The 26,576-nt window shown below is 31.0% G+C and overlaps 1 protein-coding gene across 8 annotated transcripts in view; it reads left to right on the top strand.

The window, feature by feature from the left end:
• Positions 1 to 26,576, top strand: part of smash (smallish) — a 52,656-nt gene that overhangs the window by 22,799 nt on the left and 3,281 nt on the right. For 3 of the 8 annotated variants that reach the window (XM_070634534.1, XM_070634532.1, XM_070634533.1), the window contains 10 exons: positions 8,203 to 8,582; positions 8,638 to 8,841; positions 9,555 to 9,697; positions 9,798 to 9,921; positions 10,426 to 11,538; positions 15,805 to 16,549; positions 17,180 to 17,394; positions 18,727 to 18,783; positions 22,408 to 23,315; positions 25,044 to 25,917. In XM_070634534.1, the coding sequence (XP_070490635.1) occupies positions 8,460 to 8,582; positions 8,638 to 8,841; positions 9,555 to 9,697; positions 9,798 to 9,921; positions 10,426 to 11,538; positions 15,805 to 16,549; positions 17,180 to 17,394; positions 18,727 to 18,783; positions 22,408 to 23,315; positions 25,044 to 25,530 (4,119 nt within the window). In that variant the 5' untranslated portion in view covers positions 8,203 to 8,459 and the 3' untranslated portion in view covers positions 25,531 to 25,917. Of the gene's footprint in view, positions 1 to 8,202; positions 8,583 to 8,637; positions 8,842 to 9,554; positions 9,698 to 9,797; positions 9,922 to 10,425; positions 11,539 to 15,804; positions 16,550 to 17,179; positions 17,395 to 18,726; positions 18,784 to 22,407; positions 23,316 to 25,043; positions 25,918 to 26,576 lie in introns of those variants that run through there. The other 5 variants (XM_070634537.1, XM_070634536.1, XM_070634538.1 and 2 more) reach the window with 5 other exon arrangements.

Below are 26,576 nucleotides of genomic sequence, written 5' to 3'. Positions count from 1 at the left end.
GACTCAATTTTGATGAATTGATTCTATATTCTTAGATTGATCAAATCCTATAATAACCGACATTCAAGGACAATAGTCGACCATTTCAGCGCTACACAGTTGAACTTCCGAATATTTAAACATGAATATTAATGAACCTTTTCTTGCACCCATCACATGCACACCCAATTCGGTAATTTCTTTGCATGATCGAAAATTACTCCATAAAAAAATTTGCAACGTAATTTCCTAAACAGATCTATTGACGTACTGAAGGACATGTCATGAAATTAAAATTGACGGAAACGGCACGTGATCAAAGTAAAAAAAAAGAAAATGTGTCAAGAAAATCAAAAGTCTTTTAATGGCACTGTTTCTCATGTATCATCGTGTAAAAATTTTGTAATTTTTTTGACTCTATCGGATGTAAATGCTGTGATGCATAAGAAAAAAAGTTGAAATTAATCTTTACATGATCTCACGTCTAATGACATGAAAATTGACTTACAATGAAGACCCGAAAAACTAGTTCAAAATCTCACGTAGTTACACAACCTTATTTATGCTAATAACACTTGATACATCGAATTATAATATCGTTGAAAATCATTTATTATGGAAAAGTGCTTTAGATCATCAGCAGCAAGTTTAATTAAATTTTTTTTGTTGTAAATTCATAATTTTCCTCATAAAAATTAATCATTGTGCTCCATTGTTCTATGCATAATGTGAGAAACATTTTCATGGTGAAAGAATTGCCTTTTAACAATCACCAAATAGCTATGACAAAGAAATTCTAACAAAAAAATTTGTCTTCTTCATAAAAAATATTTTTACTTTCGCATCAATTAGAGAAAGAAATTTTTTGCTGCTATTGTAACTTTTTCATTAGCAAGAAAACAAAATAATTAAATCCATAAAAAAGGCCTTCAGAAAAAGTTTACTTCCAAATTAAGAAATTCTGAGAAAATTTTTGCTCAGCTGATTCGTTAATTTTTGCGGTTTCAAGTAATTAATTTAGTTTAATTAGCCGCGTTGAAGGCTACTTTAGGATAAATTACTGAGATTTTAACTTTTGCGAATTAAAATAAATTTTGATAGTTTGTTTTGATGATAATCAGGAAGATATTCATGAGAAGTTTTCACTCTCGTTTGTATTCATTCTGCTGAAACGATTGTGATTCTTTGCAGTGATTGCATGTCTACATCAGATTTGGGTTCTAGGCAGATTGTTGAAAAAAGCAAAAAAAAAATTGAATAAATACAAAGTAACTATGTTTTATAAATTGAGATTCGAACTCGTGATCACTAATTCATGTAGTGATTTGCATAACACATATGCCATTTAGACATTTGAAATTCATGATTCTTCAGTGGCATTTGCTCATTAATAAATCTCTTTCTATAATCTCTAAAATTCATCTCATAATCTAGATAATAAAATATTTAACAGTATTATTTCCTGTGACTAGAGAATCTCAAACATTCCCCCTACTGATCAATTTTTCATCAAAGTATCTTATGAATATAAAATTATGGGAATTCACGTATCGATTATTTTCTTAATACAAAAGCTTCAGCCTGCAACTGTTTTCTGGTGCTTTTACTATCAAATTCAGACACTCTAATCTATCCACGTCCATTATTATAAATGGATAAGTTATTAGAACACATACACTTACTGCTAAAAAATTTGATTAATGAAATTCCATCAAAACTGTTCATTCTTCAACAAAAAAGTATAACCTGTGTGTTAAATAACAGAAAACGAAGAGGAGAAATACTTTTGAGAAATTATAGACAGCTAGACAGCACAAGAAATTCTTTTTGTGTTTGTTGAAAATAGAAAACAAAAAACAGTACACGAAAAAAAAATGATCTTAGTAAGACTAGAATATCTCCATTTCAAACTTAATGCACGGTCGATGAAAATAGAAATCGTGTTGTAGTAAATAAGTCTGATGGAAATGTGTGCCATTTGATATTTTTACGTTCTCGCTTCTTCTTTTATAGCCCCTTTTGCTTGCTGGGTTTCTCTTTTATTCCTTTATTTATATTTTTTCTTCTGATTTTCTATTTCATGGGTTCTTTCTTCTCGACTGAAGAGTGAAAAAAGATTCTTTACACTCTTTCTTTTCTCACTAAACTCATTCATTCTTTCATTCTCTGATGGTACGCTCGAGTGACTCTTTGAGGTTTCCCGTTACATTTTGGTATTTTCCCCTTTTTTCTCTTGCTTGTTCTGTCTCTTTTTTCTTACTCTCCGATTTTACTTAGCGCGATTTAAATAATTGATTAAAATGATCATGATTTCGAGACAGATTGACTGGCTACTTGTTGAGTTTGATTGATAAGTTGACATTTTTGCATATACGTGAAATACTTACCACTAGACTACCGAGGATTATACTTTTTAAGTTGTTTCTTACATCAGTATTATCTACTGGGTCGCTCTCAGTTTTTCTCTGAAAAATGCGCTTTAGACACCAAGTTTCGAATAAATTAACATCATAATATCTTTATTGACCTTACTTGTTTATTCTATGGACGTTTGTATATTTATACCCAACTGTATTTATTGTAAATATTCTATTTACTCCTCATGATGTTGTTTTCCACTACTTAAGCATTATAAACTACTTTGCAACAAAGTTCTACAGTATTTTATTTTTTATGATTTCTCTATCCCATTGAATACGATTAAACTTGTGACTGAAATATCTACATTCTATGAGAAAACTGAATAAGTAAAACAGCAGAATAGTTTGATATTATCTTTGAAGTGGATTCATTGAATAAACTTTTTTCAAACATTCCATCATCAACGAGTTTATAAATAAATATAAAATTAAACGAGAAATGGAAGGAAAAACAAAATCAATAAAGATAGAAAAAATCATTTAATCGGTTCCAGGTTGACGGGGATCTCATCATTTTCATAATTAATTAGTCTAAATTTCTTTTACATCTTAAGCGATACGATGATCGTTTTTTTTCTCCTTTATCTCAAAATGATGCTATAAATGTCAGAAGAAATTTCTGCCTGCGATAATGATTTATTCACATTAATATTCATAACATGATATAGATATATCTTTTTATTATTACTATGATTTACCTCAACCTCTTCATCACAAATTGATATTCAATGTGTTGTGCCTGTTCTTGTTGTTTTTTTTTTTTTTGTTGATACGGCTTGCCTAATATAGACAAACAACATCATAACCTTAACATAGTATTCGTATAAATTTTTTGACGTTGAGTTTTTCTTGAGAACTTGTGGGTTTTACAAAAGACAAGCGAAAATTTTTTTAAAAACCAAAATGCTTTTAGCATTAATTACATTGGTTAGTAAATAATTGAAAAACATTCCGAGCGAACCTAATTTTCATTCATTTCAATAAAAAATCACTTTAAACTTGAATGAACAGGACACACTGACCTCACAGATGCTTTCCAAAAACTTAATTCTTTTGATGGAGCCAATCTGCAATAAAATTACCATTTTTTTAACACAACTTGATTGCTTCTCGTCATTAATGCAAATCAAAACAGCCAAATTACAGCTTGTTTGTGTTTGATCAAAATACTTCACCAACAAAACTATCAAAGAATTTTGCCTGCCTATGGTGCTTTTTCAAAATTGTGCATTTCACCATGCGTATCTCTTCAAAAACACATGAATATACATTAGGTTGACTTCAATGGGTTAATTACATTTTTACCCGGAGCAAAGTGCTAGCAGGAAAGTCTCATGCCAATGCCATATCACTAATTGTCATACCTGAAGTATGGCAGCTCTAGTTATGCATATTAAGCAATACCAACAAAATTGTTGTTGATTCTCAATCATTGCATGAGCAAGTCGTGCGGCCAATGGTTTAACATAGAGAATATACTTCAATCATTGGAATCGCTTCGATGTAATAAATAACAAAGTAACAAAATTTTTATTTTTTGTGAACAAGAAGTCGATTATGATGAAAAAGATGCGAATAAAGATAAAATGAAATCTTTTTGAAATGAAAAATTGAAGTTCAAATGAAAGAGACTTCATTGACTTACTTAAATAATATTAATCTTTATGATTTTCGGAAAAATAATTTTTCCATCTTTCTCTTCCTCCTCATGCATCATAAAATGTCCATTAAAAATTTATATTTTTCCTTACCTTTAGCTTCTTTGAACTACGCGTGAATTTGGCATTTACGGTTTATTATTTCTAAAGAAATTGTATATGTACATAAACTTTTTGGTCACTTATATCGCATGGTGGTTAGAGTCTTGTGGCCAACATGCCATTTAAGTTGAGTCTGTAGTTATTTTATAAGTTGTATGTGAATGGCATTACGGAAAGTTTTTTTTTTGTGTCACGTTTTTTTGTTTTTCTACGGTTTAACTACCTTTAGTTAATACAAATTATGTAAAAAAATATAAAAACACGAAAGAATTAAATGTGAATTAAGTCGGTAGAAAGGCAATTGGTATTGATTATTATTAAAATTCCAAATATGTCGAGTTGCATGGATGAAGTTCAAAAATATAAAAGAAATACTTCATCACATGCATACAGAGATTGTGAGTTAAATGGACCTTCCACAATTTAACGTTCAAGGCAGATTAATCCAAAACATAACAAAAGGTAGTCATTAAAGAAAATAAACTGTAACATAAACAATATTTTTTTGCAACGAGATAAAAAGGCCGCACTTAAGTATGTATATTGACTGAGTAATTTTGTTTAAGATGAGAGTGAACAGCACGTCAATAAAAATAAAGCAGTAAAAGCATGACATTGTACGTTGCACTTCATGAGCAAACAGATCTTTTAAAAAAATTGTTTATTTTCACAGCTTGCCAATCTTACCGAATGTAGGATGTTTAATTGAATGAGTCACACTTTTAAATATAATTAAGAGTATTCTTACGCTAATGATAACAATTGCCTCCCATCTAGAGATGTCAATACAAATACCCAAATACCCAAATATTTGGGGTATTTTGCACTATTTGGGGTACCCCAAATATTTGGGTGTAAACCCAAATTTATTTGGGTCTGCTTAAAATCTTGACTTTTTAGGAAATTTTTCATAAAATTTCTGATTTTCATTGAAATTTTCGTTTGTTTGTTTGTTTGTTTCCTTGGCTGGGGCGCACGAGGGCCCATTGTCGCGCGTAGGGAATGTCTGAAGACAGCAGATTGAAATTTTTAGTGTCAATTTTTTGCCAATATGAATTTAATCTCACATCTTTATTGAATATAAGTTATATTTTGGTTATATAATGGAACTTAGAAGAAAGTATAGACAAAATTCTAACCAAAAATCATACTGATTATATCAGATCTACTGTAAATTTGTGGAAAAATTGCAGATACAATATGCGACCTTCAGAGAGATAACTATATTCCTGTATGCAGATAATAGAAAGTTAAATCTGCGTCAAAGTGGTTTTGTTTATCTGCACAAGACAAAAATGTTCCTGAAGAATTAAAACTTATAAAGAAAAAAAAAATATTCAAGAATCTGTTGTCATTGTCTCAGCTCTTGTGGGTGGCAATTTGGTCCAAAACGGTTACATTTTCAGTGGGTTTAAGAATAAAAACATTTACCAGGTTCACTTTTTTAGCTCGTTATTTTAATTAAACTAAGCAGGAAATGGCTTTTACAATGTTGTAAAAAATGCTCAGCAGTTATTTGAGACAACTTTTACAAGAAATATTCTGCAAAATGGTCCTTAGGCCTACTTTTAAGACCAATTTTTTTTTTAAAATATTTGTACAAATATTTGGGGTTTAATATTTGGGTATTTGGGTATTTGTACAAATAGTAAAAACCCAAATAATTGACATCTCTACTCCCATCTCATTTCATTTTCTTCATTTTTCATACACTCATTACCGTTATCTTATATTCTTTATTTCATTTTTAAATGACAATTTACGTGTAAAAAATTTAATTCTTTTGAATGGGTATGAAAAAAAAAGTTAAATAGCGTGTTGAGTGTGCTTTATTCACAGTTCTTTATTCTTCATTCTTTATTATTCTTATTAATGTAATAAAATGAACAATTATAGCGACAAAAAAATCTGTGTCTGAATGAAGACCTCAAAATTCTTTTTTACGGTAATTTCTTAATTTTTTTTTGCGTAGTCGTCGATTCTTACTGGGTCATTCGGCAAGTGCTGAGACGTATTGAAGATAGCTTGACATCTATACACGTCATTTTCGCTATTTGCTAGAGGATTTATCCAAAAAAATCCCAAAATCTCTACTTAACCTCCTAAAATCCCTTACAACCCATCTAAAATCCCTTATAACCCCTTAAAATCTCTACCTAATCCCCCTAAATACATCCATGGTTAAGTGAAATACGCTTGGATGACACCCACAAAAATGCATAGTCATCGGCTATTAAAAAAGCCACAAAAAATTCCTATTAGAATTTTAAAAATCTTAACAAAGTGTTGTAATGCGATTCCTCTATCTATGCATCCATAAATAACGGCAAATAGTTGCTCTTTATCAACCATAAAAATAACTAAATTTCTATATTTAGTATCTTATATTGTTTTACATGGATAGTTTATAGCTAAAATAACCATAACAGAGACAAAATAAACAAATAAATTCAATCGTACCGTCCCATATCTATAGATACACATATTTCGTACTTAAAAGAGCTTTGACTCACTGTCAACAATGAAAATAATAACCATAATCGGCCTCAACCCATAATCAAATTATGACAATACAAAGTTTTTAGTTGCTATTGATTCAAAGAACATGTAATGACTTCATTATGTCCATTAAAGATTATCATGAGTTCAATAATTTAATTTTTTAAGATCTTCACTGTTGTCTACTGATACAGACAACACAAAAAAAAAGTAGATATATTATGCAAGTTGGTTTCATATTTATAAGATCTCCAGTCGGTCTGCGCGTCTACAAATTACACAAAAAAAAAATCAACATTCAAGACATTGTTTGTGAGCGATTTTTATGGTACGTTATAAAAATATTATAACAATAAATGTAACAACAAAACAATAATCAAAAAAAAAAAAAAAAAGTGAAGTGAAAGTAAATGAACTGAGCGATACGACGATGAGGAAAAGAAGTCTGCAAATAATAATAATAATTTTCATTGTTTCTCTTGCTATTCACGTTTCTGTAATAATTCAATTCGAAGTGAAGAGTAGAAAACTAAACGAAGAAATTAGCTAGATCTTGCAATTTTTAGCGCGCACGCGTGAAATAGAGAAATGAATGCAAATGTACGAAATTTGTAGTAAAGTGAATGATCGATCTTAGGCTTTAATTTTGTTATGAATTCTATGATAATAAAGAAATGAATGAAAAATTAAGTCATAGCATAAATATGAAAGTTGGTTAGGCAAAAATTGGCTTTGCATCATTGGTTTTTGGCGCATTTAGTTGGCAGATGGCGGGGTTGATGGACTGCAGATTAGTGATGGATGAAGGCTAGGCTTTGGATTAGATTGTAGTTAACTAATTGAATTATGATCTGCTTTATGGACAGTCTTGTACTGCAATTGGTGGCTTTTATCAAAATTAGACATAAATTTGCCAATTTTAATAGGAATTGAATCTATCAAACTTACTTGTTGGTAAGCCATGAATGAAACTGCACACGACATGCGGCTCATTTGTGATACAAGTGTGCCACGACACATAGTTCGGACACTGTTCTACAGTCATAGTAAACAATCTTTGCCACACCTAAGTTTCATGTCTCAATTTCATAATTTTGTCATATTTTGTCCACAAAACCTGTTCATAGTCATATTCAATTAAGACATACTTCTTAGTTAATATTGAATAACTTCAACTCAACTGTATTTAGCTTCGATTATCAAACAATCAAATAATAACCAATTTCTAAGGAAACTCAACTTTAGTAGTTTCCCACAAAAAAATTGCAATATGCTTAAAATTCATCACGCACAAAATAAAAATGACCAAAATAGCAAATAAAATCAATCAAATCACATAAATATTTTTTTCCCATAAAAACAAGCGTGATGAAAAACGCAATTCGCAAGTATAAGAAGCGTAAGATTGATTAACTTGACTTTCGTGGGGTATTACGCTGACATTAATGAAACATGAACTGAAAAAATTTGACATTTTAATTGATTTTTTTTTTTCGATATTACTATTTTTTTTAACATTTCAATATTTTTCTGTATTATTTCAGATATAATTTCAACTTCCTTCAGGCTGGTTGGTTCGATTGTGTTAAGGCAGCATAGTTATTATAATAAATAAGGTTCTAACAACAAAAGCAAATATCTCATTTGAAATGAATTATAATGTACTTCACATTCTCATGTGAAAAGGAGAATTAAGTAACAAGAAAGAGAAATAATAACAAAAAAAAAAGAATTTATTCAGCATTGAACAAAAAAAAACGAAGGCAGGAAGTGATAAAGAAAGAAATTTGTAAGAAGAATAATGCCATCACCATCGGACATGGAGACCAACAGTCAATATTCATCGTGTGAAACATTAGACAGCTACAGATCCAGTGAATGTGATGAGAAAAATGAAGTGAATGGAAATTCAAGAGGCAGAAAGGTAAAGTGATAAAAGTGGAAAAAAGTTTCAATTCATTTGAATTTAATTGTTACAGATTTCGGCAGAACATACAGATTATATAGTTAAAGAGAGAGTAACAAGAAAAGAGCCACCAAAGCCAGCATATAATCCAATGCAATTTGTGCAAATAAAACCAAGTAATTTGTGTCAATCTGCACAAGAGCAATTGAAGAAAGCTGAAGAGATTAAAAAAGTCAAGGAGGTTACACGAAAGGAAGATCCAGAGGATTGGCAAAATGTATGGGAACATGATTTTTTATTAAATAATTTCTTCTTTCGTGCTACTTTTTTGAATCAGTTATGAAAGGAGAATCGATTGATATTTTGTTGTCGGTTAATGTCGATTGGGAATGTCTTGAATTTTTGGTTTGAATAGATTATAAAAACAAAATGGCGGACTTTGTCTCTTCGAATTGTTTTTTGGATTTAATTTAAGCATTGGTTGCTTATTTTTAGAGATTCTTCGGAAATATTATTCAAAAAAGTGGCAAAAGTATGTTAACAAATGATTTGAAATCATAAATTGAAAAAAATTAGACTTTAAAAAAGATAACCGTAAAATTCTTAACCAAAAATATTGAAAATTAGATAATTTCCCATAAAAGCACCCAATCGATAGCAGCAAGCTCCATATACAAACTAACTGAATTGAATTTGTGGCATGAAAGGCTATTTATCTCTTCTATTTATGAACACATCTTAATTGGTTCTTTATCTTTTTCTTCCTGTTTATTCAATTTGATTATGCTTTTTTTTGCACTGCTGACTGTTTACTGTTTACTGTTCGATTTTGGTATTATTAAATACTTTATTCATGAATTGAATTCAACCAACTAAATCGATTGAATATGGAATTAAAACGGGGCAACCACAAAAAAAAATAATAATAAAATTATATATATTTTAACCACATGAATGCCTTAACATAAACACGATTTGGTAAAAATGCAGAACTTAGACAATTGGAAATCATCGCGGAGAAAAAGAGTTGAACATATTATTGATCGTGTTGTTGAAGTCAAGAAATTGGAAGAGGAAGAACATGATCGTAATCGACGTTCTATCAAAACATTTTCGGAATTAATGGAGGAACGGTAAGCTGATTAATTCATTAAAGATTTACCAATTAGCACGCGACTTATGGTAATTTATATATTTTGCAATTCACCTTTTTGTTTTTTGTCCATTTCATAGTGGATCACGCCGTAAATTATCATCATTAGCCATTTATACGGAAGACGATTCCAAATTTGATATGAGCGATCTCACACCAGTCGTGTCGGATGTAAACGATTCAAGTGATAAAATGGAAACAAATGTGAGTAAACTTTTTCTTCTGCTGCTCTTGTCTTTTTTTTTTTGTATTTTCTTTCACAATATTATTGTAGAAACGAAATGAAAGCGCCAATTAGTGAGACTAAAGCCGATTTCACTGTATTTCCTCTTTGTATTTTAAAAAGTGCATTATTTTACTAGGGACGGTATTGTTGACGATGATTTATTTAGTCTGTCTGTCTTATTGTTAACTGATTGAAAATAGGTTGACTGGCACAAAAGTGATTTTATCTATTAAAAAAAATCTTACCAAACACTGTTCAGTCAATTCCAATTAAAGCTTGTATGAAGATTTTCTCATAAGTATCGACATTCAAAGCTCCACCTTAAAGGTAGCTGCAAGATCTTTCAAAATTTCCAAACTCAATAACCCATGCAGTTAAATCACTATCATCTCACTTACATCCAAAAAGCGCTACTTATCTAAGATGCAATAACTCTTTCTAATTATTTCTTTCTCTTTTTTCTTAATGTTTAAAATATTTAGAGTGATAATCATTCAGATAAGAATCAACCAAATGATACAAAAGCAACAGATGATGCTTTTAATAATAACAATAACGACGGCAGCAGTAAAAGTAATTTTCATTCGACAGCACTCATTAAAGATATCATTCATAAGAATCCAATAGTGCATCCGGAAGTTGCGAAAGAGGAGAAAATCGAAATCGAGCAAAGAATGACGACTGACTTAACGACAAACGTCTATACGATGTCAGTGACAGCAAAACAGCAAACAACCACTACAACAACAACGTCAGCAGTTAAAACGAATCGATCATTAGATTCACGCGAACGTGATTACACGTACGATAATGCAATTGAGGATTATAAAAGTCGTGTTGCAAAGACAGCAGTAAAATTGGATTTACCAAAAGTAAACATCACAAAGAGACGAGAGTTATTTGAGAAGGAACAGCAACAGCAGCAACAGCAAGAATCAAAGGAAGAAACTAATAATGTAAATGGCAACATAAGCACAGCTGCTGCAAAATTGGGAACAGAAATAGTCAGCATTAAGGATAGAATATCAAGTTTGCGTAGTAATTTGGCAACGAGTACCGTTACAACAACGCCGACAAAGAAATTGGAAGTTCCCGTACAGACAAAATTGAAAGATCGATTATCTAGTTTACATCAGCAAATTTCATCGCCCGTCGATGAACCAAAACGAATATTCGACACGCCATTTAAGAATATTGCTGAGGCACGAAATGAATTTGAGATGAAGCAACATGTTCAGCATCAACAGTCAAATAATAATATGAATATGAATAATCTTCAATTGTCAGTTAAATCAGCAGACGACAATGAATCCTTAGAATCAACAGACCGTGAAGACAGCGGCATTCATACAACCGACATATCATGTTCAGTTTCACAAGCTGATGAACAGCAGCCAACGGAGAGAATTGAGGAATTTCAACGTGTTATACAGGAGAAATTTACAAAATTAAATGTAAGTGAGAAATTAAAGCAGCAACCAGACGTGATTGAGCATGTTAACATGAGTGAGTTACATGATGATAAAAATACGGACATAGAAGACGACGATGATGATGAAGAGGATATAAATGATGGAAATGATGATGAATCAAGTGTAAGTTGCTCAGATGATGAACAAAATCAGTCGGTATTGGTGCCAAGTATAAATACTAACATTACAGCTGTAAATGCTACAACTAAATCTAATAGCTTAAAAACTTCAAATGCTGCCATGTTAAACTTTATACAATCTAATTTAATTAATGAGAAAAGTCATCAACAACAAATAATTAATGATGATGATGATGATGAACATATTGATAACGATTATGTTTACAATTGCATTATAAATCAATCGTCCACAAACGGTAGTCAGTTGAAGAGTAATGGATTGGAAAAGAGTAATTCTGTTGATACTGCTTTGTCACTTTGCTCTTCATCTGATGGTACAAGTTTAATGGATGATTATGATGAGAAAATTCATCATTAAATTGCAACTTATTTTGAATTTGAATTAATTGGCAGATTTGATGTGATTTATTAGACATTAGTTTCTATTATGCTTACTATTTTAATCAAAATTAACAAAAAATAGAATCAAAATTTTTGTAAGAATTTATTTACATATTTTCTGGGCTTAAGGCTTATCTATTATCTATTAATTAATTAACTTTAGCGCAATCTTCGGTAGTGATTCGCGATATTCGATAAACTTTTTTTTACTGTCCATATGTTATTGCCAAAGTTCTCATGACATTTTAAAAAACTCATAATTTAATATTTTTACACCGTTTTTCTAAATTGTTTTACAGCAATAAAACCTCTCAAAATCGTGACCATTCTTAATGAAAATTGCGCTACATAGTAAAACTGCTTACTATTAAACAAACTTGATTTCCTATTCTTCACCTCTATATACTTGGGAATAAAAAAAAAGAATCATACATGTATGCAATTTTAATGGAGTTGTGAACACTCCCTAAAAAATGTTACAAACAAATTTGTGGTCTTAATAATAATAATAATAATGAAAATAACAATGTAATCTTATTACTTGCATAAGATATTGTTAAACAAAAATTCCAATTACATATATGTCTTGAAGCAACTAAAAAAAACAAAACAAATCTTTAATTTTACGCGAGACACAAAAAAAAATTTTAATTCACTTTTATGCTTGAGAAGTAAAATTGTGGAAAAAAGTTTCGTTCTTTGGGAAAAAAGTTATAGATGTAGAATGATGCAATAAATGCAAGGAAAAGAGAAGTAATTTAGTGAGGAAACAAAGTTGTTGAAAGTTGTTGGAAGTTGATGAGACAAGGAAGCATTTTTCTAAGGAATTATTTTAGGGAATTTCAGTGATACTTACCACTAGACTACCGAGTATTTTTCATGATATCCTAAACCGGATAATGTGTTCGCTAAGCGTCACTACGTCGCTGTACTAACGGTTAGACGTGAAATTGTTTTAACGACTTTGTCACGGCTGATTTCGACCAATTCTTGCGTCCCGGGTTGATTTTCTATAGTTTCTATACGAAAATCTAAATTCTACCTGACAATGGTTATGTCAATTAGGGTTAATGTTAGTCATACTGTTCTTCTGAATGTTTTGAGTCATCATATCACGAATTGATATTTCATAAGCTAATAATTGAGACATTAAGATCCAAACCTTCTTTTTTTATGCCTTACAAGACAACTGCTTATCCAAATTCCCCTGAATCTTGAAAACAGTAAATCATGAAAATTGAAATTTCATAAAAAGCCTCAGCAAATTAACCAAACTGCTCACACTTCATTAACCCAGCCCACAAAAAAAATTCCAGTATCACGATAAAAAATTCTCTTGTGCATTGAAACGGAAAAATGCTACTGTAGGAATTCAACTTACCTACTGCTTTTTACACATTTTTCTCATTACTTAAATTTTATTAGATTTGCATTTTTACACAATTGTTCGAGTGAACTTTTCTCTAGTTCTTGCTGTTCGTTCACTCAAGTCAGCACACAACCTTACGATGAAATGTGTTACTTCCCCATAAAAGCTGTTAAAATGAATCAAAATTTTCAATTATGAAAAGGAAAAAGATGTGCAAATAATTAAAAAAAAAATATTTTATTAAAATAATGTTGAAAATTTTTCCGAGATATATATAAAGTATTTTATGCTAGATTATTTAACATTATAGTTCTCTCAAATAGTGCAGGAAATATATATTTCACAGGACAAGAATTTTCCAGTTCAATGTTGCACAATGGTGAAATGTTAAACTCCGTTCTAAATTTTCTATTTGAGAGAGCTTAACCCGAGCGGTGCAATGTAGTCTTACGGGACTGGATTATCGTGTATATTCATGAGACTGGCGTGGATTTACCCGAGAAACCAACCCGAATAGCATAAATTGGTTTTTTAATCAAAAATCCGACCCCAGACAGACTTGACTCTTAGTTGGTGTCGGAATTGATTCAGATCTAGTACTTTGCCGGAGACACACTGGAACGACGCCGAATTTTGGAAAGATTAAACGATTTACGCTATTCTGACATGTCCTGTACGCTGCCACGACTCTGTATTATCGCAGAGCCTTCAAACTACTCAGTCGCAATGAAACTAGCCGCTCGGTCAAAATTTAGTATATGTATATGTAGTTGTGAATGGAAAGAACCAAAAATGAAGAAGCAAAAATTTATGATGTATGTAAATATGCTAAAAAAGGACTATGTTAAAATTGAATGAGAAATAATATAGCTTGAAGGAAGTATGAAAAAAAAAATATATGAAAAGTTCTTTCAGTTGGAATGGTGTTGGTTTTAATTTTTTTCGTAAATTTTTATTTGGTAATGAGAAGTTTTATGATTTCTTTTCCTTTTTTATTCTCATGTTTTGTAGTCATAGAACCGTAAAAATCCCAGAACCCTCGTACTACTCCTATTGAACATATTTTTATTAATGCTTAACAATAATCATGAGCACGTTTCTTTTGCAAAAACGTAGAAAGTTTTACTTTTTATTCTTTTCCTTTTTTTCTGCACATAACACTTGATTGCTATGAATGATATGTAGATATTTGAGTGGGTTGTAGAATTAAAAGATAAATTTTTACTTCTTATTATATTATTATGTAATATTTATATTGTACACTGGTGGTCGTTGTTTTCTGAAGCAGACTTGAGAATGAGTAACCGTAATAACAATAATCTTAATATCTAATGCTTACTTACTCATAATTTTTGGCACAATTACGTCAGCTAATAAAAGAAAATGGTTATAGGTAAGTTTGATGGACTAAAATGTAATTTAGAACATTACTGGTGAAATCTTGTGGTTAACCATGGATATAATCATGCATATAATTTCATATAGACGGATGATGTTGCAGATTTTTTTGTAGAATCAAGAGTTTGAGGTATTTATGGATGGTTATGGATGAAAGAGCTCTTTATGGAGAGACGATAGCCGTAATTCAGATATAAAGAATGATGTGAATTTATGAGAGGGGCTTTGGATAGTTAATTGTGCTTATAATCCCGAATTTGGACGTTCTCACTACAGTTATTTCGACTTTCTTAAAGTTTGATGCCTAGTCGCTCTGCTCAGTGAGATCTACGATGAAATCTCAATATACGAGAGAGTCTCAAGCTTCCTGTCTGTTGTCTAGACCGTGCCAGTGTCCAATGCTGTTGCCAACAGTCGGTTCTAAGTTCACACTGCTAACAAACCTTTCATCCGGCTCCAAAAGTCTCTCACAACTCCAGGAAGTCTTTAACATCCAATTAACTATTCAAATACTGTTTGCATAATTTTTTAATTGAACACAAACTTGATTGAATGTACAATTAAATATTTTCGCGAATTATTTACACAACGATTACTGTAACCTTTGTATTGCTGTCTACCTTTTGAATACTTTGTTCAACCTTTCAAATTCTTACTTTAAATAGACGTATCATAAACAAATTTACAGCTAATGGAACAACAAAGCTCACAACCTATCTATCTATCCATTTCATAGGAAATGATTAGTCCAAAGTGTAATTAAGAAAAACTAGATAATTTTCGCATGAATAAGAAGGTCTACATGTCTTTATATGAAATTATATGAATATGCTTGTAGGAAGCAAAATAAAAATTATTAGATTAACAATTATCTCTTATATGCCTTTCATCAAGAACTGCTGCTATCTATCTACACACTGCTGCTCTTATTTATCTTTTCTTTTATCCTATCTACACATGTAAATATTGGTAATTTGATTTCTCAACTCAATAACGTATATCCAACAATAATGGGAAGAGTATATTAATAATTCATTCTACTGAGTCTTGCCTATATGTCTGTGCCTATTCAACATTTTTATGCTTATTGTGTATTTTTAGGATGATCGTATTGAAGAAGCTTTAGATATGGCATTTGAGCTTATCGATAGTGAAAATGTTGATTCAATGCCAAATCGTCAATTGTCAATGAATAAAGGCAATGACAATAATAATAATAATCACATTGGGGAATCGATTATGGAGCCAATTTATCAGAATGTTGTCGATGATGAGATGACGAAAAAGGAAAATATAAAGAAAAATTCGATTATGGAAGAAATTGAAATGGAACCGCATTATCAAGTGCCGAGATCTCGTGAGCCATATTATGAATCGCCAAAAAAGACCGTACCGATTCCATTGTATGAGAATGTTGAATTAATGTTTCCAGCATCATCTGATAGTTCAAGATTCTCAATGGCTGAAAGCAATGAAAGCTTTGGTATTGACGATGGAACTGAGATGATATTCCCGATTGATCAATCAAAATATTTAAATCAAATGCCACCAAAAGAAAAACCACCACCGCCGCCAATTCCCATGCAAACGGAAGATATGTCAGGTCACGACTGTCAAGAACAAATCGACAATTTTAAACGAATAAATTCAACGAAACGAATAAAGAAGGAAATACGAAATAAGAGATCAAGCTTTCTTGGTATTGATGGGCAAGAGTTTGATGATGAGAACACATTGAAGATGTCTGTGGCACCACCGCCAAACATTAAATCTATTTTTCAAGAGGAAAAGAGGTTGGAAAAGCAGATGTATCAAAAAGTTGGGCTGTATGAGAATGCTGTCAATGGTAAATGTTGTGAATTTTCAGGTTGAAAAGCTTTAGGTTGATTTCTAGTACGTTATATTCATCATTGTCTGGATACGGTTAACCTTTTTGCAAACGTTCCTGTTTAGAACATTCAATTGGCTTCAGGCTACAATATTGATGCAGACTGCGTACATAAACATTAACTTCCTGTGGATTTCAATGTAATGATGTATCCATCCATAATGTACAATTGTTTTGACTTTCGTTGCTGAGCATAACAGCATCAAATCTATGTATAACAAAACCCATTAATTACATCCCAAAGCTACAAGTATTGTTATGGTCTTCTTTTTCTAGCCACCTTCTGCTTTTATTCATACAATGCTTAATAGATTTAGTCACTTCTTCTATGTAATCCTTTTAGTCTGTAAATTATCTTCACAGCGACTTAAAATTTCTTGCTAAAATCTGCAAAGCTCCTTGTTGCTGTAAAAAAATGTTACTTCATTGTCTTCTAAAAGCCATGAACTTAACCGTGTCAAACAAGCGGACAAATGATGATAATCATGATGATAATAATAACTGTGCGCAAAAGCTTCTTTTAAGCAATTTAACATCAAATTATAATTTTAATTACAATGAAAAAATTTTTTTTGTGTCGCTCATCAGGCGAAAGTCGTGATTCAGGACTTGATAATCACTCCCGACAAGGTAGTGAACCATCATCTGAATCATCAACATCAGAAGGACATGGTGAAAATACGGAAGAAGTTGATGGTAGTGGAATACTTCTTAGTGAACGTCGTGGAAATTTTACAAGTTATACAGTAAACGGGGATGACAATAGAATAAAATCACTGGAGGAGCAAATAAGTCAACAAGAAGTGAGTTGCTGTGCTAATTATTTATGCAAATTATTTTTTTTTTATATTAATATCTCGTCTCATTATCTTCTTTTATAATTCACTACTCTTTCTCTATCACTCTACTCCTTCTCATAATTTTTTTTTATCGCTATCTGCTAATGCGACTTGTGACTAATTTGAATATCATCATTCTCATCTTCTACGAAAATTACTTACTTTATTATGACTGGAAAATTTTCACATCTTTTGGAAACAAAAAAAATATTCTTATTTATTCGTTTGGAAACTTGACTACCTTTTAATATATATTTCAATTTTCATGACTTTACAATTCTTATTTATTCACTTTTCTCTAATTTACCTTTTAATTACCTTACTAAATGAGAAAATATTTCAAATGAAAAACTTAAAAATAATTGAAATTCTCATCTCTTTATAATAATTCTATTTTGGAGGAATTTAATGTTATTTTCAATTAATTTTTTAACCACAATTGCAGTATAATTATGTATTTTCATGCAGTAAGATGATAATTAAGTGTTCCAATTAAAATTGAGTTAAAATGAGCTTTCATAAAGCTTTACGTAAGAATCAGTTATGAGTTTTATAATTAAATTGTGCTTAATTCTAGATTGGAATGAATTTTTCAATTAAAAGTTGTTTTGCTTGTTTATGCAATTCAGAAAAATATTTCAAAACAACTTAATTTAGCTTAATTCGAAATCATTTAGCTCAGCTGTAGTTAGTACTATTCAGCTCAACTGAATTCAGCTTCTTGAATACTGTTCATCTTAGCTGAATTCGGCATTTTCAAAAATATTGAGCAAAGCTGAATTTAGCACATTCAATATTATTCAGCTTAGTTGAATTCAGCACATTCAATATTGTTCAGCTCAGCTGAATTCAGCACTTTTCAACTTTGATTAATTGTGAAGTTCAGATTGTATTCAGCTCAGATTTTAGGATTGATAGAATCCAACATTATGGAATTTAGCTGAATTTAATTTCTGTAAAAACCAGAATTCCATCATGATTTTATATTCTTATCAATAAATCAAAGATAAATAATTGCAATTAACTCTAGCTAAAATTAATTTAAATTCAATTTCAAACTCATTCAACTTAAATTGAATTTGCAATTCAATAATTACAGAACAATTCGATTTATCAGCTTAAATGATGAAAAAATTCAATTAGTTGAATAATAAGACTTGTAAGACTCTTCAAAGAAATGTAATTAGAAATTGAAATCAGTAGTTCTAAATGAAAATACATAAAAATGCTGCAATAATCCATTAAAAAGCATTAAACAATATATGTTTCTCCATTTCCTATTTTGTGTACTTCCAGACTTATTCTAATTATTGTCATCATCAACATGACGATTCGTTCGATGATGACCATCAGGTATTAATAATGAATATTAATATTATTAAAAAAAGCATTTCGTGTTTAATATTTATTTTTGACATAATGCATGACCAAATTAGTAGTCTTCTTAATAATAATAATAATGCATGGTAGTTGACGGGTGATGGATGGTGGAATTAGTTGTGGACTATAAAATGTCAGAATATTTTAATTTAAATTGAGTTTTTGGCTTTTTTGCATGTTTCCAGTTTAAAGTGGATTTGTTTCACATGTTAGGGACTTTGAAAGGATTTGTAGACAAATTTATGTCTGCAGCGACTGTTCAATTATTCTTTTCTAACTTTTCTCATCAAACTTTCCTCTTTAAGCTTTCATAAAAGCTTATTTAAAAGCATTAAAAAACTCAATTTAGAATATAGAAAAAAATAAATTAAAATACTGCGACTTGATTTGATTCCGCTCTAATTCCTCTTCATTCAAGAAACATTTGGTGATGGCGTTTATGATGTTCGTTGCATGGTTCTTAAAAAACTCTTTTTTTTGTCTTACACTGTACAATCAAGCTTAAATGAGAAAGTTTTTTTTCTTTTAAAAATGACGGAGAAAGTTTTAAAAACTTAAAATGTATATTTATTAGTCAGTGATGTCATGAAGAACTTTATTATAACACTCTTTTGATGATGCTACAACAATAGATATGTACAGCATCTCAAGCATAAGAAAGCACGTTCTTTCTTCCTGATTTGATTCTATCTTATAGCTATAGAATGAATAAGTTTTCTTCTTCTTTTAATCCCTTCATGCCTCGATTCCGTTGCAAATTTCTTTTTTCTACAATACTTCCTTCTCATTCACATTCGACTAGCTGAAAACATTCTTATTGTATTTGAGTTTTATATGTACATAGATTGCTAGTTCATATGGATTAAAGTGAAATATTCTCTTTTGTATATAGATTTTCATTTTATGCACATCAATTTTTTAAGTATTATAATTTAAGATGCTGTTATCTTGAGGAATTTCCATATTGTAGGTTTTTATACAAATAATGACAATAAGAATTGAATTTTCCTTGCTATTTTTCCATTGAATATTGTTAAGATCAATTCAGAATTTTCTTAAATTGTCCTTTATAATGCCATTTAGTTCCATTCAGTCGTCAATTTTTCAATTGATAACTAAAGTGCATTTTAATAGAATTATAATCTATTATGTTAGGTAAATCGTTCATAAGTTATCCTTCTGCTCGAACAGTCAAGCAGGATATCCATGAGTATAAAATCGAGTATGCTTAATTAATATCGATTGAGTTTGTTCATTGACTTGCTCATTTAGATGCCATAATAGGTAAAGAGAACGCTTTTAGGTACCGTGGTAGTCTTTCTGAACCATGAAAGATTGCTATTTGCCTGTTATGGGTGATCATACTCATGGATACGCTCATTTAGTTGAGTATACTCAAGAACTCGCTCATCTAGGTGAACATCCTCTTTGCCTGTCACGACTGAACAATTTTCCCTCAATCCTTTCCCAATTCCATCACAAAATTCCTCAAATCCTCTTAAATAGACCAAAACTCCTCAATACTTATCAATCCATATCATCAAATAAAGAATTTATCCATCATATGACATAAAAGAAAGTTTCCTCAACTATGTTAAGCTTGAAATTTGTTCAATGAAAATCGCTTCTCTTCTCATCGTGTGCTTAAACTTTTCTTTTCTTTTTGTCATCAAGCATGAGAGAAAAAAAAACTTTCTGTTGCTTTATATCTGTTCCTTATCACACATCATTTGTATAATGTCACCTTTTTTTATTTTATTTGAAACATGCCATAAATGGTGTCGGGTGAATCCTTAAAAAATATTCGTCATGCGATGAAGTTTCTTGGAATTTTTATTTTTCCTTCTTTTTTCTATGTGCTGATACTCAGTAGCATAAAGATGCTATAAAGTGGAATAAAATTAGATTACAAAGTGCTTGTTGAGAAATGCTTTTCAATTCTTTTTTTTGTTCCTTTTTATTTTCGAAAGGTGAAATTGTCGACAAAAAAATCGATGGAAAAAACTGAAGATATTCAACGTTTTCAATTTTCTTGGAAGTTTTACGTCTTACTTGCTAACAAAGAAAGATTTTTATACTAAAATAAACAATCCTTTAAGAGATTCTTTGGGGTTTGATAGTAAAATGTCAAAGTTTAAAGTTGAAAAAGTTTTAAGTAAGATTTTGAATGGGATAGTTTTGTTTTGATTCTGTGAAAACGGGGATTTGATTGAAGTTGTGATGTCGACAGCACTCTAAAAATAGTTTTTAAAAGACGATTGTTTTCTAGATTTTTATACAGAAAGTGCTTTTCTATGTTTGTATCATACAGCATCAGACTATCAAGTACTGGATTATTAATGAACATCCTCTACCGTAATACATTATTGAGAGATAAGGATTTATCTAAGGCAGTATTGTCCAAACTTTTTTGTGCTATGGCACATCTTGGTGTGCCGCGACACGAATTTTAGACAACATCTATCTAAGAAATCCCTGTTTCTCGATCCGATTGAGCATGGTTTCTTGACTTTGACTAATTCTCAGATTCGAAACAATCCCAAGAAGGCTCAAGACAATCACGTCACGAGAACGCATAAGTTTATTAGGAATCAAACTCATGTCCTGAGAAAAAGGGTCATTAAAGAGTTGATAATAATAATAATGACCTTTCTAAGAAGTTGATTGCCCTGTTGAGCTAGTCCTTTACAAATGAACGATTACTAAGTAGGACTAAGTCTATCATCATTCTGGCAGGTTCCTGGAAACTGCTAGTCGTGTTATATATCTACAGGCGTCCACTACTTTCCTTATTGTCTATGCCATCAGATATGGTCCATTTATTGGAGAATTGCAAAAGCTAATTTCAAATAAGACCCTTCGTGGCCGTTCCTTTATTATGTTTAACATTCTTAGAAGGGTAGGAGAGGGGTTTGGGGTAGAGATTTTGCTACGCTTCAAGTTTTACTCTCTCAATTTCAACAATAACACACTTTAATGTATCTCAAAGCACTTTGATTTATCCTCAACAATAAATTTTATAAACTGCTTACTTCTGGGCGTCCTGCAATAAATTCAGAATTATTGATAGCATTTTATTGCACTAGTTATAGCTTAATTCATAGCTTATGGCAATTTATTCTAAGCAGCAGGTCATCAAATAAAGTTTTTTTTCATCATCAGATAAGATTTCACCAATTCCATAAATTATTTCGACATCAAGCCCATGTCATCAAACTTTGCAATCTTTTAAATAATTATTTTGGGTACAGTAAGCTTCACTTCAAGGACTTCCGTTAGAAAAAAAAATCGTAAGAATTGAAAAAGTTTTTTTTTTCTTTCCGTTGGTCTACAAAATGTTTTAAAAGTCTTAAAAGAGCATCATGACTAGAAATAAAATAGCATAAATGTTGTTTTAAGAAACCTCATGGCATGGCATGTTGATCTCCAGCAAATTTCCTTCCTTTTGTAATTTATTTCTGTTTGATTTTATTTTATGTTTGATGTAAAAAAAGTTGATATTTTATTAAGTTTTATTTTGCACATAAAATCACGCTTTTTTTTCTTTTCTTTTTTTTGTGTCGTTTTCTTTGTGTGAAAAACAAAAAAATATTCCAGGAAGTACTACGTGTCGAGCAATTACTTCTTCAAATTGAACAGCAGGAGCTGAAACGTCAACGTGAGAATTTAATAATGCGAAAAAATCTTGCGCGTCGAGAGCTTGACGAGGGCGTTAAAATGCTTATGACTAACAATCCAACAAGTTCATCCCTACAGGATTTAGATGCTTCCAATATTATGACAAATGGAAGTTCACAATATGATAATAATAGCAATAATAGTAGCAATAATAATGTGTCATATCGTCACATACACAACTCTCATTCACATCAACATAATCATATAAATGAATATCGAAAATCTATGCCTAATTTGCAGGAGTTTAATGCTGCAACATGGAATTCCAATTCAAATATGAGCGATTTGGAATATCATCAATCATTGTATAATAGTTCAGCATCACAATCATCGGCATTTCATTATGGTAATATGGCAACGACATCAAGTCGATCAGAAATGCATTTACATGCACCAAAGCCATATCAAGCGCCAGCATCATCATCATCATCGTCATCTGACCAACAGCAACAACAACAACATTTGCATCGAAATAGTTTAAATAACATTTCAAATAATAGTAGCAATAGTAGTAGTAATAATAATAGCAATAGCAACAATAACATATACGGTAATATGACACGACATGCATTAATGCAAATAAGTGCCGTACCAAAACCAAAATTAACAAATGATTGGGTTCAATATCGAAAATCGGAGCCTGCGAAGCCATCACTTAATTCACATTGGCTTATACAAGAGGCAGAGCAACGTCGAATTGAGCAGTTGAACAATGTACGATCAAATGCAGGCAGTTGTAGCAGTAAAAAGCCACTACCAGAGTCTATTATACAAACAATAACGCAACGTGTTGTCGACTTGGGAATTGGAACGAATGTGAATAAAAGGTAAGAGGATTGAAGGATTTTTTTTTTGGTAGGAAATGTGACTGGGTATGGCGCATTCAATGGAATATCGCCAAATTTTCTACCTTTTGGCAAGCAAAGGATTACAAATGAATTGGATCATCTGAAAATCTGCAGTAATTCATCATTACTTTTGAGAATATTCAGCTCAAATCTGCATACATAAGAATCTTTAATCATATGTCTAACTCTATGTCGCATCCACAGCTTTATTGTCTTAATTTGTATTGACTAATCCTTAATTCCATTCATTTCATTAAAATCCATCCAATTCTCTAACAAATATCAATTGTATCGGCTAAATGTCACTAATTCCATCGAACTAGCTCATCCGAAAGAATTTCCATATAAGCTCAAGTATAATCCGACATAATACAACCACTTGATCCTTTTTCACAGTGAATTGCTAGTGGAATAAGAGATATATTGTGAATTTATGTCATGAATATAAAAATTTTTGTTACCATTTTAAATATTCAGCATGAAAATTGATATTGATGACTGTCAAAATATTCGACATTTTTTTTTTGTTCAATACTTGACTTCCTATAACCTTATCATAAAGTATTTAGTCCCTCAATTTCATTCGTCATTATGATAATGGCTTTTATGATCCAAAACGAGAGATTTCTTTTACTTAATGTCCATTTTTCATGAAATTAGCAATAAGGATGTGGGGATATTATTTTCGGTACATGTTTCTTTCCTCTTTGTTGTTGTTGCTGCTTTCTTCCTCCTTTCGTATATGGTAAGAAGCTTTTATATTATCGACAAAAAGGATGATATTTGTCCAAAAAAAAGAGAGAAATCATGTCGAACATCCTTTATAAGATACTGTAAATGAATGTTCGACATAAAATATATAGGGAAGGAGTATGTTGAAAAAGGCATAAGAAGATCCAGTAGAGCAGAAATCAAAAGCCTATCAAGAAATATTTCATACATTTTGAGGAAGAATGAAGTAGACATAGAGGAAGGATGGAGAATAAATATATCAACACAATTCATCTTCAGACAAAAAAAAAAAATAAGAAGGCATTATCGATTTATATGTGTGTAACATGATTAATGAAATTTTATTATACTGAACATAAAAACTATCTAACATCGATTATCGATCTGATCCAATCACCATCAACTTATACACTCATTTTATTCTTGTAGCTTACTTCCAAAAGTCATCAATTGTAACATGAAAATGAAATTTTATGTGTATTTGGGTATGAGGATGTGGATTGATACATTTTTTTTTGGCTGTGTGACTTGCAAAAAGTTACTTTTAAGCTTATTCAGCAATTTAGTTCAGCTTAGTGATTTAGTTTAGCTGAATTCAGCTCTTTTCAGCTAAGCTGACTTAGCACTTTCAATCTTTAATTATTCAACATTACTGAATCCAAATATATTCAGCTGAGCTGAATTCAGACATATTCAGCTGAGCTGAATTCAGACATGTTCAGTTGAGTTGAATTCAGACATATTCAGCAGAGCTGACTTCAGACACATTCAGCTGAAAAATTCTGGCGGATTCAGCAGAGCTGAATTCAGGCATATTCAGGTGAACTGAATTCAGAAATATGATCCGAAAAGTGCGCCATAGTCGACCACCTTCTCTATTTTATATCACGTCCATAAACATATTCTCACATTTTTTTATACATCAAACACGATTTTCTCATCCGTTTTAACTATTTTTTATATGTCACATTACAGATATACGGTATTCGATTCAAAACAGATGCCGCAAATCACTCAAGCACCATCACACGCTCCACCATTACTTATGATGTCACAGCAACAACAACAACAACAACAGCAGCAGCAACCTACAACCAATATAAGTCCTATGCCAAATTCTGGTCAAATAATCATGCATAATCCCTTGCAACAACAACAACATCACCATCAACAAATCACACCGCAATCACCGCAGGTACCAATGCTTCCGCAATTGGATGTTTTAAGTGTGTCGAGTAAAAAGATTTGCTCATATTGTAATCGAGAACTTGGCAGTGGAGCTGCAATGATAATAGAAAATTTAGGACTTTTCTATCACATCGATTGCTTTAAATGTACTGTATGTCAAACGCAAATAGCTGATGGAAACATTCACGGAACTGATGTTCGAGTGAGAAATTCTAGGCTTCATTGCGCTAACTGCTTTTCAAATGAGGAAGGAATCAAGTTTTCGTGCGTGTGATTGACATGATTTTTTTTTATGCTTTTAGTGTGTAGCTTTTTTTTTTGTGTTTGTTGTTCGTCGTGAGAGTGGCAAAAAAAAAAAAAAGAAATAAGAAATGTAATCAGAGAAGAAGAAAAAGAAGTTGAAGATTTAGGGGATATAGAATGGAATGAGAGATGAATTATTGATTGGATAGCTTGTGGGAGTGGATAAAGTGAAAGAATCAGCAGGACTTAATGCATACTTATGGATAGAAATTAATTTTGTAATCAAAGACATTTGACAAGGACAAATTCAATGATAATAAGGATGAATGAGGACTTGATTCTGCAGTTGTGATGTAAAACTTGTGTTCCATTCAGAATAAATTTTGTTTTTATTATGATTGCAACAAACTTTCTCAAATTATCAAGACTTTTTTTTGATTCTTTCGACTTCTTCCATGATTTATATTACTTTTCATGCGTCATCTGACATGTTTGTGTGTCTGCAGAGCAGAATTTTGCTTTTTATTTGAGTACACAGTCGTCGATATTATCATACAAAGCATTTATCATGAAAAATGCACATTTTCATTCTGCCAGCTATCGAAAAAATATAAAGGAACAGAAATAAACTTCTTTTTTATGGGAATCGATGGCAATAAATTATAACTATTGACAGTTGATATGAGAATTACATCTTTTCTTATTTTTATTTCTTTGAGTGATCGTAAAAAGAAAATTTCTCAATTTTTTTTCGTCTGTCTGTGTATATCCAAAAAAAGAAGCATCTTCAATAATCGAAAGCGATTATTTGAATGAAGTGCTGTCTAAATCCTCTCGATTGAGGATTTCTTTGTGTACACATTTCTTCGTCTTTTAAATCGAATGTTGAAAATGAAAATGATTATTATGAATCCAGTTTTTAAGTGTCTTATATAACTGAAAATAAGAAATCTTAGACAACAAATAAAGCTTTATTCGACACTATTTGAAGAGATTTCTAAAAATACACACAAATAAGAGATATAAAAATAATACAAAAATCCACAAGAACATGATGTTTTGGTGATGATAGCTGAA

Source organism: Chironomus tepperi, unplaced genomic scaffold (genome assembly GCF_022539635.2).
Source record: "Chironomus tepperi strain 1889 unplaced genomic scaffold, CSIRO-AGI_Ctep_v1 contig_85, whole genome shotgun sequence".
Taxonomy (NCBI): Eukaryota; Metazoa; Arthropoda; class Insecta; order Diptera; family Chironomidae; genus Chironomus; species Chironomus tepperi.
The sequence above is the reverse complement of the archived record's forward strand: the minus strand, read 5'-3'. Positions and strand labels throughout refer to the sequence as shown.